Source organism: Notothenia rossii, assembly GCF_949606895.1.
Source record: "Notothenia rossii genome assembly, chromosome: 8".
Lineage (NCBI taxonomy): Eukaryota > Metazoa > Chordata > Actinopteri > Perciformes > Nototheniidae > Notothenia > Notothenia rossii.
This window is the reverse complement of record NC_136906.1, coordinates 7,101,791-7,115,404: the sequence shown is the minus strand read 5'-3', so window position 1 is coordinate 7,115,404 and position 13,614 is coordinate 7,101,791. Positions and strand designations below refer to the sequence as shown.

The window sequence follows — 13,614 nt, the reverse complement described above, 5'->3', positions numbered from 1 at the left end:
TCAGCAGCACAGTTGTTTGGTCTCTTATTGCCTCTTAGGTTTATGATGAACATTAAACCCGACGATGACCAACCTTGAGCTCCGAGTGCACATGGAGCCACCATTTGCTCCTGAATGTATGGGCATGTGTGTGTCTCACTGCAACTGTGCATGCCATTCTGTCTGAGTGTGACAATGCATGCTTCTGTGTGTATGTGTGTGTGTGTGTGTGTGTGTGTGTGTGTGTGTGTGTTCTGCGCCTGTTGCGAGCATGTTTTCCATTTGCTGGTATAGAGGAGTGTGTCAAAATAACACCTGCCGTCTTCACAGGAGATTTCTGAGCAACAGCACGGCACAGCGAGACTCAAACACACAAGAGAGGTGTGTTTCTAACTTTCTATTCAAATGTTGGCACTCGTTAAACATGAGAAAGGTGCAAAAAGAGAAAGGATGTTAACTTTGTATTTTCTATCGTTGAGTTGAATACATTGAGCTTTTTGTAGCCGACTGTTTCGTTTGAATTTAAGTGAGATATCTCCATTTAGCTGCGTTAGTTTTAGGTTCCTGTTTTTCACTTGCTTGGTTATTTAAGTGGAAAGGAGGTCTGTGCTCGGAAATGAGTTTACATTATTTTAGTTAATGGTTCCGCTTTATTTAAAAATACACACACAACCGATAATAAATGAGGAGTAACACAGGGGGTCCGCGGGTCTTAAAAAGTATTAAAAGTTGATAAATCAATTTAGTGAAGATGAAGGCTATTAAAAAGTATTAAACGGCATTTTCCAAGGTATTACATTTTGTAGCTTGTTTTCAATAAGTATATAAATGGTCCAAAGAGGTTGTATTCTACAGTCTGCCTGAATGTAATCATTGCGTAGGTGTGTAGTGTGATTCTGTGTAGTTTATTTATGGCATCCCGTTGGGTTTGACGTCATCTGAACAGGACATCTCACGCTCACTGCTTGATAGCTCGAAGCTACGTTTACGCCGGTTGTTAAACAACATCGTTATGGGGAAATGCAAGTCTGCGTCCAAATGGTTGGAAGATAAGGAGGAAGGACAATCAATACTGTATATAGTCAATGTGAGGTAAAGTGTGTCGCCAAGGTAACCGGTTAGAACTCCAAGTAGCGATGAGGTCTTAAAATGTATGGAAAGAGTCTTAAAAAAGGTCTTAAACGGTCTTACATTTGACTTCAGGATTCCTGCATATACCCTGAACGAACCCATTGGCTCATTTCAAATCTCCACCTAAATAATGTAAAAAATCACATTGTCATATAAAACACAAGATCAATGTTCAAACAATTTCTTAAATTCAATAAAAGAGTTAACATTTTAGCACAGGCTGGTTCTCTTGTGTCAAACTCAATGGTTAGTTAAATGTGTTTTTGGTTAGAAGCCTGAAATAAGGTCTGGTGTTTAACACAAGCATAAGATACTACATTACATTTGTACTTCTTGAGATTGCATTTACGTGTTAAATATCATAATGTGCTGTTGATATGTGGAGATGATCCTGCTGAACAAAACCTGCAAGTATCATAAACTTGTGTTTGCCACAGATCTTATTTTCTGCAATAGTCGAAAAGCCAATAGCCCATAGCTTTCTGTCGAGTAATCGCTGCGATGCTAACTTTCAGGTTGGCCTACAAAAATACATCACGTTATAGGTGACATTGTCTGCTGTAAAAAAGGCTTATAATAAAGTCCAGGAGGCAGGAGGATGCTCCTAAGGCTGGTAATTACTCACCATTATAGACTCCGTGCTCTATACTTATTTACACCATATAACAGACTGTGACACGACTTGTTTCCATTCCACTTCTGCCTTTACATCTTCCCAACATGTCTAACTTGTTCCTGAACTTTAAACCAGTTGCCCCTGTTGGTAACAAGCAACACATGTAACTGTGTTCCAGCAAATTGAGACATAACCTTGGCATAGTCCAGATTCAAAACTCAAAATGTACTTCTGCAACTAAATAATAATGATAATAACAAGAAGATGAGCAATTTAAGTCCTAGATTTTGAATTATGTGGAAAGCCCACTTAGAAAAGGGTCAGAGGATTGAAACATGTTAACTGAAACGTTTTGGATCACTTGGTTGCGGCATAAGTTAGCAAATTGAATATGTTTATACCCAGACCCCTCTAAAGAAATAGGTTTCTGCACTACTTGTGTGATTACGTTATGGCATGCAGCTATCTGTGGCACGGGACGACAACACGGGTTGTTTTCTAACTTTAACTTGTTGCAATATTGTTTTCCTTACCAAATGTAGACATGTCGTAACCAGAACTTGAGAAGTTGAGAAACTGAGCTCAAGAGCCACATCGTTTCCTCTAAATAACTCGTTAGGCAGGACAAACAGACTTGTTTATGAAATCAACCACACACGGTTTAAAAAGTGTGTGTGTGTGTGTGTGTGTGTGTGTGTGTGTGTGTGTGTGTGTGTGTGTGTGTGTGTGTGTGTGTGTGTGTGTGTGTGTGTGTGTGTGTGTGTGTGTGTGTGTGTGTGTGTGTGTGTGTGTGTGTGTGTGTGTGTGTGTGTGTGTGTGTGTGTGTGTGTGTGTGTGTGTGTGTGTGTGTGTGTGTGTGTGTGTGTGTGTGTGTGTGTGTGTGTGTGTGTGTGTGTGTGTGTGTGTGTGTGTGTGTGTGTGTGTGTGTGTGTGTGTGTTGTTACCCGTGTCAGAGTGCTGGTTAGCGGAGGCGGACAGCGCGGCACAGTTTTATTGTTTGAATGTTTTTCTTGCAGGAACTAAAAACCAGAGATCAATAGAGATTCCCCCTCCAGCTAACCCTGCTCTGAGCACCACTGATGGATAACAGATGGGTTCACAGAGTGTGTGTGTGTGTACGCGATTCTGCTGTGTGTGTGACCGACATTTATACCCGTGATTTCTCTCTTGTATTTTTGAAGGTTTTTGTACATGATCCAGTATGGTTGTTTTTGGATGTTTCAGTGCATCTTGGATTGATTTCTTGTGATTTTCCCTGTTTGTGTGTGTATGAGATTTTTCCTTCTGTATCTCCGCTTTGATCTGGAGATATGTTTCTTACGGGAATCTGAAAATGGAGACGTGTTTGGGAGTCATAGATCGTGTTTCGTAGCAACTTGTTTATCCCAATATGGCAAACTAACTGTCTTGTGAAGTGGGAGCCAAAGTGTGTGTGTGTGTGTGTGTGTTGGGTGAGAATGGGTGAGAAAGCGGGCACAGAGTTGTGAGGAAGGAAGGAAAGGGCTGAGAGAAAAGAGGGGACGTAATGAAAGAGTAACTCCAAAAACATTTAAAGAACATTTCCCTCTCAGCTACCATTTGGATGTTGTTTCTGGAACGATGAGAGCAAATGTTTTTCCCCGCCCTCCTCTTCCTCCCTCGCACGTCCCATGAAGGGAATTTGGGATTGTATTTTTTCCCCGAGCACTGGCATGAAGCGTAACTGTGGACTGTGTGTGTGTGTGTGTGTGTGTGTGTGTGTGTGTGTGTGTGTGTGTGTGTGTGTGTTTACTCTTTGCACACATGGGTAAAGGGCCTGTAGGCGGCTGTGAATCTGAGATTGATCCATAGTCTAGTGGGGCATCAACCAAAGTGTGTGTGTGTGTGTGTGTGTGTGTGTGTGTGTGTGTGTGTGTGTGTGTGTGTGTGTGTGTGTGTGTGTGTGTGTGTGTGTGTGTGTGTGTGTGTGTGTGTGTGTGTGTGTGTGTGTGTGTGTGTGTGTGTGTGTGTGTGTGTGTGTGTGTGTGTGTGTGTGTGTGTGTGTGTGTGTGTGTGTGTGTGTGTGTGTGTGTGTTAAAGGATTTTAAAACTGCCGACAAGCTACCAAGGCTTTAGCGTCCTTGACAGTAGGGCTGCACAGTTTATCAAAAATGTAATATCCAAATTGCAACAAGGCCAATGGAATATTCAAATTGCAGGAAGCTGAATATTTTGTTACAATTTATTTTAATGAAGTATTTTGGGTCTGCTGAGATATACTGGCTTACAAATCTTATCCTCCATACTTGTTAAAGGGGCCATATCGGGCTTTTCTTGGGGTTTCCCTGTCCTGTATTTATCTAGGTCTTTAGTGCATGCTAATGTTCCAGAAATGCTAAAAACCCAAAGTTCCCTCCAGAGGAAGTTTCCCAAATCTTGCAGCCCTACTTGAGACATGTGTACGTGTTCTTAGTGTTCATCGATGGGGGATATGTTGCTTTTTCTACCTCACACACACCTGGTAAAAATTAGAAATAGAATTTTAATTGATTATAATTATTTAGAACAACACTGTTGGCACGTATCCTGTCACACACACATGGAGGGGATGGTGGAAAGGTGGTGGGGAAAATGGGTTCGATAACTCCCATTACCCAATTATAAAGAAAAGTCATGACGGGTTTGGTCATGCTTTTTACAGGTGATAAGGAAACCTCGAGTCACGTTATGTAGGACTTATGACGAGTATAAAAGAATAATGTGTTTTTAACCCAGCAGAATTAAATATATACTGGTTGTCGCTTTTTATGAGAAACCATCACTAAAATGACTTTTGATGAGATTAACATTTTTATCTTTGAGACGGTATTTATTTTCATGTTAAGAAACAATATTCAGTAGAAGTCAAGTTAATAACCATATCAAATAGGTTAAAATGTGTTTATTATAGGGATGCACGATATTGGTTTTTTGAAACCGATACCGATAACTTCCTGCTTCACAAGACCGATACCGATAACCGATACTAATATATATATATAATATATTTATATATATATATATATATATTAAATGTACCTGTTGCCTTTTTCCCTCCTCGTGGAACTTCTGCATTGCATTTTTTAATACCAATAGCAAGCGAACTATCTAACTCTGAAACTTTGAAATAGTCCCATACTACCGACAACATGTTTGTTTACTGTCCTGGCTTCACGGCCGCACACCATTTACGTCACAGCCAGGCATGAGTTAGGGAGCGCTGGATTTGTGAAAAAATCCCCTCTTCCTAAACCACTAATACCACAGTACTGGCAAAACGGGAGGAGCCGAGTGAAAAACAAGCGCCCCTCATCCCAATCCACCCACACCGCAGTATTTAAAAAAAAAATGTTATCCAAAACATTTATTGTATATTATCGGGGCTATTAATACTTTTATCGGGTTTATCGGGATGACGTCATAATTCCTAATATCGGGCCGATAATTATCGTGCACCCTAGTTTATTACAAATGCTACAGTTTTGAATTAGTATGAATTATAATGAATGTATTATAATGCGACAGAGAGCCTTGGCTGAGGTCCATGCTTTTCCACTTTATCTATGCCATCACCAACAGCATCACTGTTTGCTCTGTATCACATCTCTATGAACTCACCAAACCTCACCGGCTGCACCAGTGTTTGCTGTAACATTAAACCTCACTGACTTTTGTCACCAGTAGCAACAGGTTTCCACAAAAGACGTCTAATCCTTTCAGTTTAAAATCGCCAAATAATGAGATGCATGGCTCTCCTTTTACAGCGACGATGCCAAAAACAGATGAGACCGGACAAAGTAGTGAAATCACTTCAGTGTGTGAATAAGTCTCCGCTCTGATGAATAATAGATCGTATTATTAGACAAAACACACCGTACGTTTTCTGTTTTTGCTGCCTCAGCGTTCCACAAGACAGAGGAGGGTGTGTGTGTGTTTTCATGCAGAGTTAATGTACTGAGACTAACTGTGTGTGTGTGTGTGTGTGTGTGTGTGTGTGTGTGTGTGTGTGTGTGTGTGTGTGTGTGTGTCTCTCCAGTAATTGGCGTGATTGTGTGGTTTCTTATGTATGAGATCGTGTGTGTTTGAAGCTCCTGCAGTGTCTCTGACTCAAAGGGCATTCGCTAACAACCCACACAAAACTGTTTGCACATGTCAGTGGTCATACAGAGATGCAGCACGCAAACAGGGAGAGTCTTGAATACATCTTGTAAGCTAGGAGTGTGAAACATCTACCTTCACTGCATTTTTAAGAAACACACTGCATTTATTCTGTGTGTGTGTGGATGCCTCTGTGTGATTAATTTGAAAGCTGCATTTGCTATTGATTTGAAAGTGTGTGTGGATGTGCTCACAGGCGCTGACGGGCCATGGTTTTAATGTACTGATTTAGATGCAGTGGAAACTCTGCGAGCACAGCATGTCCCACAGATTCCCACAGGACTCACACACACACACACACACACACACACACACACGCACGCAGCCCCTTCCCCCTTCCACATATACAGACGGCACCCTTTCCCCTACACACATGGTTAGTTTTATCAGGGTAATGGCTACGCAGTGCGTTCAGTAATGGGTGAAGGGTGTGTGTGTGTGGGGGGGATAAACATGAAACCTTTTCCATCTCTCCGGACGGACGTTGTGATTGGAGGACGGTTCAAAGGTTCAAAGTTTATTAATGGTCACGCGTGCAGGCGGGTGGAGCGGCCTAATAAAAAAACAATCGATGGCGGCATCATGCTGAGATATGAGATGTTTCACGAGGATTTGTCCTGTCGATGTTAACGGGGAAGTGTGTGTGAGACGTCACTGTATGTGTACACACACCATCGGAATGAAAGGGTGTGTGTGCCTGTGTTGAAGCCAGCACTTTAGTGTTATCTTAGTCAAAGAAAACTAAGTGTTTTAGTCTAAATCAATGAAAACTGTTTTAGTTTTCAGATTGTATTGAACATTTTAGTCTAGCCAAAATATCCACCTTGGTTTTTCTACAAGCCATGTTGTTGATGTTGTAAACTTTATTAAGTAAAACAACTAATTGGTGCTTTTAATTAAAAAAAAAAAAACACTATAATTCTTTGTTTCCTTTCTTTTCACAACTAAAGTCAACAGAGAATTTTTGTTCTTATCGAAATGTAAGTATTTTCCGTTGACATTATTGCATGTTGATATCGTCACTTTGTGTGTTTAATGATGTCAGTTTCGTCTCGCCATAATTTCCTCTTAGTCATGGGGGAAAAACCGTGTTAACGAACCTATTCAGTCATCGTTTTCTTGACTCATTGACATTAATAAAGTCTACTGCACAGGCCGCAGCAGTCTGAGTAAATATTAGATTTGGACGTTGGTTTCCTGCCGGGCAAACATGGTCTCATTCACGGCAGAGATGAAATATCTGTGGATCACAAACGAGAAACGGTTTGAAGACACGTGCTGCTGAATAACTGTTAAAAGATGTTGTATGTTTGGGTTTTTGCTTGAGGTTGACTAGGTCAGGAAGTGATGTATGAAGTAGATCTGAAACCATTACCTTAATCTTAACAATCAGCTGGCAGAAAACAGCTGTCATGATAATGGTTTAAAGTCATTTTTCACATTCTCTGGTTTGTGTTTCTGTAGTGGAGGATTTGGTGCTTACGTCCTCTTTGCTTGTAGGAGCCAAAATGCTGCGGTTGCCTGTTTTTATTTATTATTATATTACGTTCATTATTTGTTAACACCACACACTTGTAGTTGGTTGTTTCCGGTGATTGTCACATGGTGTGGTTAGTGGTATTTAGGGCACCTGGTGTATGTGGAGGTTTGGTAACATGACTATAGAGTGCCACAGTGACGAGTCCTAAAACCCGGAAGTAAGTTAGCATTTTACCACTTCCGGTTCCTTCGACAAAAAAGCAATGCAATTTCTCCATAGGGTTTGGAAAATATCTGGAACTAAGGTCTGTGGTTGAGACACATTGAAGAGACGGATCACGTTTTGTTCTACGACATTAAACACATCCCCACTGGGGATTTCTGAAGAGTTGACGTGTCTGTAAAACGATGGTTGTTACCAAGTGGCCGAATAGGACTTCAGAAGTTGTCGAGGCAGTTGTACGTCATTACGCCGAACACGTAAACACTCCCGCTAAGTTAGTTAGCCCTGTTCTGCTTGATTCTAAAATGATAAAAGTAGGGTAGACATGTGGATGTTATCCGGCTGAACAAAACGTGATCCGTCTCTTAAATGTGTTTCAACCACAAACCTTATTTCCAGCTATTTTCCAAAATCCTATGGAGAAATTGCATTGCGTTTTTGTCGAAGGAACCGGAAGGAGTTTACTTCCTGGTTTTAGGACGCGTCACTGCGGCACTCTGTGGGGGTTAGCTTAGCTCTGATATATTTTGTTGACCGTATGATTCTGTTTGTTTATTGTTTTGATTTACAATATTAAATATCCTTAAAATGTCGAGTTCAGTACAGCCTTTATTATTTATACGATGAGCGAAGTTTAGCCTCAGAGCGGCCGTATTGAAATGGGAATAAAGCCGCCACATTGTTATTCTTCAGTGCTGTTTGAGACTGACTGACTGGCTTCTCTCTCTTTTCTCAGGCGATGCCTACTCTGCAGGCTCCAGTCCCTTCCTGTCTGGTTACCACGGCCCCTCCCACCTGACCTCTGACCCCGGGTACAGATCGGCCAATCCCAGCAGTCTGCAGATGGCTCAGCTCTGGGCATCAAAAGCTCACGAAGGTAAATCACAAGACACGCACCGATTGGTTATTTATCAGCTGATCAATGTTTCAAATAACAATTTTGATGAGTTTTTCTGTTTCTTAGTTAAATAATTGTTTTCCCTTATCTGTCGAGGATACAGTTTTAGCTTTGAATGAACATAACTTCCGAAATATAAGTTTTAACAAAAGTATTTTAGCCTGCTGTTCAATAACAGACACAATGAGAAGATTTTAAGTACCAACGGTCAGGTTGTGTTAGACTGTCTCCATCTTTTATTACACTAAATCTTTTGTATAATAATAAGACATGTTTAATAGCATTTAATTTCCTTTAATACAATTTAATAATGACATTATATAAATGCAAAACAAGCTCTTCAGTGTTTCCCCTAGGATGGAGTCATAGCAGCGGTGCTAAGGCCCAGCAAAATGAGAGCACGGAGCGTGTGGAATTTTTTTGTGCGTGCGAAGTGCACCCCGCCAATATATTTTTATGTGTCTGCCAGCACAAGAAAGGCTCTTGAGGCCTAGTACATACAGTGGCAATGTCTCAAGACTTAGCAAAATACACCTTTATTGAACATACAGTAACACAAATACTACAAATCCACATAACAAACAATCAAAAAAGGGTCGCCACTTATTATTATTTGCCGCCGCTATTTGTATATAGGGGAAACACTGCTTTTAGTGTTTGCATTTATCTTATCCCAGCAAAGCATGACACAATTTTGCAGAAGTGTCGATAAAATAAATTATATCAATTCTCAAAAATGACTTACTGTAATAATGTTAACAGATATTGCAATTATTTTTTGTATCCCTACCGAGCAACTACAGACAAATATTTTTCCAGGATATATTTGAAGATCCACAATACTTCATTCAAAATGTTATTCTAACAACTAATTAGCCTTTTAAACAAAATTGCTCATCCTGCATTTTGTATTATTGCACTAGTTCACACTGTGATTTCTGTACAATTTCAATGACTTGTTTAGGCCTGGTGTGTGCATTCATCTCATCACCATTCATAAACAGAGAAACACTGGCCACAGCCACTGTAGCATGCCACCTTTTGAGAAGATGTGTGGATGAAAGGAAAACATGCCCATGATAGTCCGCTGTATCCCCATAAATCACCACACACTCTTTACAACTAGGGCTCGCTTTTTCTGGGTTGCTACAGAATCCAGTTAGTTGAATATGCATCACATTTTCACTCCATGTCTCTCACAGTTCGCTTTTGTCCAAAGCCCAGGAGACTCTCTTTCTTCTGTCTCTCGTTGCTCACGCCGCTGGGATCTTGTTCCATTTCTATCTCTTTGCTCCGAGCCGTGTCCTATATGCATCTCGTTTCCTCCGTCCTCCACCTGTCTGGTACTTTCGCTTGCCACGCGTTTCTGTAATCTATCTTCCTCTCTCTTGTTCTTTTTGGTCCAATATGCACTTTGTCTCCATCTGTAGCTCTCCTGGCCCACTTTCCCACTACATCTCTATGACCTACCTTATAAACACAGTTTCAGGTTTATATCTCTGGGTCTCTACGGACCTCTCTGTCTCTTGTGAAGACTCGCTCTGCAGGTGATTGAATCTCTCCTCTTTCCCTCGTGTCCTTCTGCGTCTCCTTATCAAATCTCACTGGAGTAGAAGGTCAGATAGATGGGAGTGTGTATCCCGCACTGCATTTCGATAAGGTAAAGAGAGAAGGACGAATGGTTTCTATTTAGAGCTCATTTTTAAAACTGACAGCAGGGCTCACACAGATTCACTGCTTCCCTAACGCATCAGATTCGGTATGATTTCTATCTCCATTTTGCTGTGTTTGATTCGCAGTTAAAGAGGGTGCACTATGTTTAAAGGGAATAATCGGAGGAGTAACTTCCTGGACATTTAGCTGGTTCCCTGGCAACTGCTCAGAGCCAAAAATAGTCTGGCACGTCTCAGTAAACCACCGTAACATGGTGAATTTGTTCCGTTACACTTTGGTTTCTGTGCAGATTAAACACTCAAGATATGAAGTGTGAAGAAGTTTGAGCTTAAAGCCACTTCCACAATCATCAGAAACCTGCATCACATGACCATTCACGTACACTGGGCATACGTGTGCCGATGTAAACAGGACACATATTGCAGTTGGTTTTTTCGTTGCAGAACATACAACAAAGGAAGTTCAACCAGAGATTTCTTTGCCTGGAATGGAACCGCCCCTTAGCCTACGTCATAGTCTAAGGGGCGGGACATCTCTAAGCGGTTGACCAATCACAACAGAGCTAACCAATCAGAGCAGACTGGGCCTTGGTTTCAGACACAGGGTGAAAAGAGCTGCTGCAGCACAGGCAGTATGAGAACAATAAAGAGCTTTTTGAACATTAAATCATGGAGACATGTCCCAGTAGAGACACTGATACTGATATGAACCTGAAATTGAGCATAGTAGCACCCTTTTGAACTTTTAAGTCAATCACTGACTGACCCTGTTGCACTTTATATTCCTCCAACGAAGGGAGGGGATGAAACGCTGATGTACCTTTTTGTGCTCGACTTAAAGTTCATCTTGAATTGAGCAGTAGCTATCTGCAGCTAAAGAAGCTAAAAGCTCTTGCTGGCTAAAGGATCCACCAAATGCTCTGATACAAAGAGAGATGTTTCACAGCCTGAGAGATTCCTAAGACCTGGTGGCTGGGTCTATAAGCTACAGTTACTGAAAGCTGGAGATGTTTCCGTGCAGCGGTAAAGAGGAAGACTCTGGATTTGTCTTGGATCAATGCTAGCTGTTAGCTGTGGTTGAAAGAAGCTTTGCTCAAAACTTATCACGCATGTTCCGTCACATCATTCCTCTTATATTTCCGTCCGCTTCTCCATTTCTGTCCCTCGGATCGGGAGGTGACGGGTTGATATTTCGGCTCTGCTGCCCGGCGGCGGCGTCTTTGATATTTCTTGGACTGGTCTGAGTGTGGGAGCGGGGAATGTCTCGCCCCCTCTGGGTGTTTTTTTTCACATGTGGTGACACCTACCAGCCAGTATCAGAGTTTCAGTCCTGACACACAGATCCAGAGTCTTACACTCGGCGCTAGGCTTTGTCTATATTAAGACCCGTCTCTGGGAGCAGCAGCTGGCTGTCGGGCAGACTCCCGCCCAACATTACACAACATTACATTTAAATGACGTTTTTATTCAAAGAGACTTACAATAAGTGCCATCCACCATGAAAATACAAACTTTAAATGGCAAGATACCTGCATTAGTACATTAGCTTTTAAGAAACCAAACTATTGTAAGTGTAAGAATATGTTTGAGAACATTTATTTAAGACCTACCTACCTACCTACCTACCTACCTACCTACCTACCTACCTACCTACCTACCTACCTACCTACCTACCAACATATATACCTTGTATGTATGTAGCATAGTTAGCTGTTGAGCTTCACCTACGACCAACTGCAATGGATACAACGGATTCAATTCGGACTGGATCCCTTTGTTTTGCAACAGTTATGAGATACAGACAGTATTCTCCATTCGTCACATTTTGTTTAAGTTCTCAAGGAAGACCCGGAAAACAAGTTGTTGTAAAATCTCATCGTATTGACCTGTTTTGTTTGTGTCTTCAGGCTACCCTCCCATACCCAGCACTCTATACTCCAGCCCTTACCACCTCTCCCTGGGACACCTGGACCCCTCCTCCCTCCCCCAGCACCATCTCTACGACTCACACAAAGGTCAGCAATGTTCACAACAAACTGCTTCATTTAGTGTTCAGATTCTCTCATAATCCTGATCTATATAGATATATCCATAGACGGCAAAAGTACACACATCCTTTACTCAAGTAGAAGTACAGATACTCGTGTTTAAAAATACTCTGGTAAAATTAGAAGTACTGACTAAACTTCTTTACTCAAGTAACAGTAAAGAACTTTGAAATGTACTTCAGTAAAAAGTACCCATAACTAGCAGCTGTTTTAAAGAGTACCTGACTTCCCTTTATATTAATAGAACAATAATGTCATTGTTAGCTAATGAATGTTTCCATGGTGACCAACGGCAACATGACAACGTTTTCATTGGTCCCTCTTCTTTAGAGAAGACCAGGAAATGATGGATACACGGATCGTGTTCAAATCAATAGGCACGCAATGACTCTAAATAATAATGATCACGCCACCAAACACACATTCAGACTAAAGGAACCAGCCTGTTTGGAAAATGAGAGAAGTAGAAAGTACAGGTATTTGAGTTCAACATGTAAGAAGTAGAAAGTACAGGTATTTGAGTTCAACATGTAAGAAGTAGAAAGTACAGGTATTTGAGTTCAACATGTAAGAAGTAGAAAGTACAGGTATTTGAGTTCAACATGTGAGAAGTAGAAAGTACAGGTATTTGAGTTCAACATGTGAGAAGTAGAAAGTACAGGTATTTGAGTTCAACATGTAAGAAGTAGAAAGTACAGGTATTTGAGTTCAAAATTTAAGAAGTAGAAAGTACAGGTATTTGTGTTCAAAATGTAAGAAGTAGAAAGTACAGGTATTTGTGTTCAAAATTTAAGAAGTAGAAAGTACAGGTATTTGAGTTCAAAATTTAAGAAGTAGAAAGTACAGGTATTTGTGTTCAACATGTAAGAAGTAGAAAGTACAGGTATTTGTGTTCAACATGTAAGAAGTAGAAAGTACAGGTATTTGGGTTCAACATGTAAGAAGTAGAAAGTACAGGTATTTGAGTTCAAAATGTAAGAAGTAGAAAGTACAGGTATTTGAGTTCAACATGTAAGAAGTAGAAAGTACAGGTATTTGAGTTCAACATGTAAGAAGTAGAAAGTACAGGTATTTGTGTTCAACATGTAAGAAGTAGAAAGTACAGGTATTTGGGTTCAACATGTAAGAAGTAGAAAGTACAGGTATTTGTGTTCAACATGTAAGAAGTAGAAAGTACAGGTATTTGAGTTCAACATGTAAGAAGTAGAAAGTACAGGTATTTGTGTTCAACATGTAAGAAGTAGAAAGTACAGGTATTTGTGTTCAAAATGTAAGAAGTAGAAAGTACAGGTATTTGTGTTCAACATGTAAGAAGTAGAAAGTACAGGTATTTGTGTTCAAAATGTAAGAAGTAGAAAGTACAGGTATTTGTGTTCAACATGTAAGAAGTAGAAAGTACAGGTATTTGTGTT

At 40.6% G+C, this 13,614-nt stretch overlaps 1 protein-coding gene across 1 annotated transcript in view; it reads left to right on the top strand.

The window, feature by feature from the left end:
* tnrc18 (trinucleotide repeat containing 18) overlaps nucleotides 1–13,614 on the top strand; it is a 65,730-nt gene that overhangs the window by 9,519 nt on the left and 42,597 nt on the right. Inside the window, 2 exon segments of the mRNA XM_079644395.1 lie at nucleotides 8,320–8,460; nucleotides 12,062–12,169. Coding sequence (XP_079500521.1) covers nucleotides 8,320–8,460; nucleotides 12,062–12,169 — 249 coding nt within the window.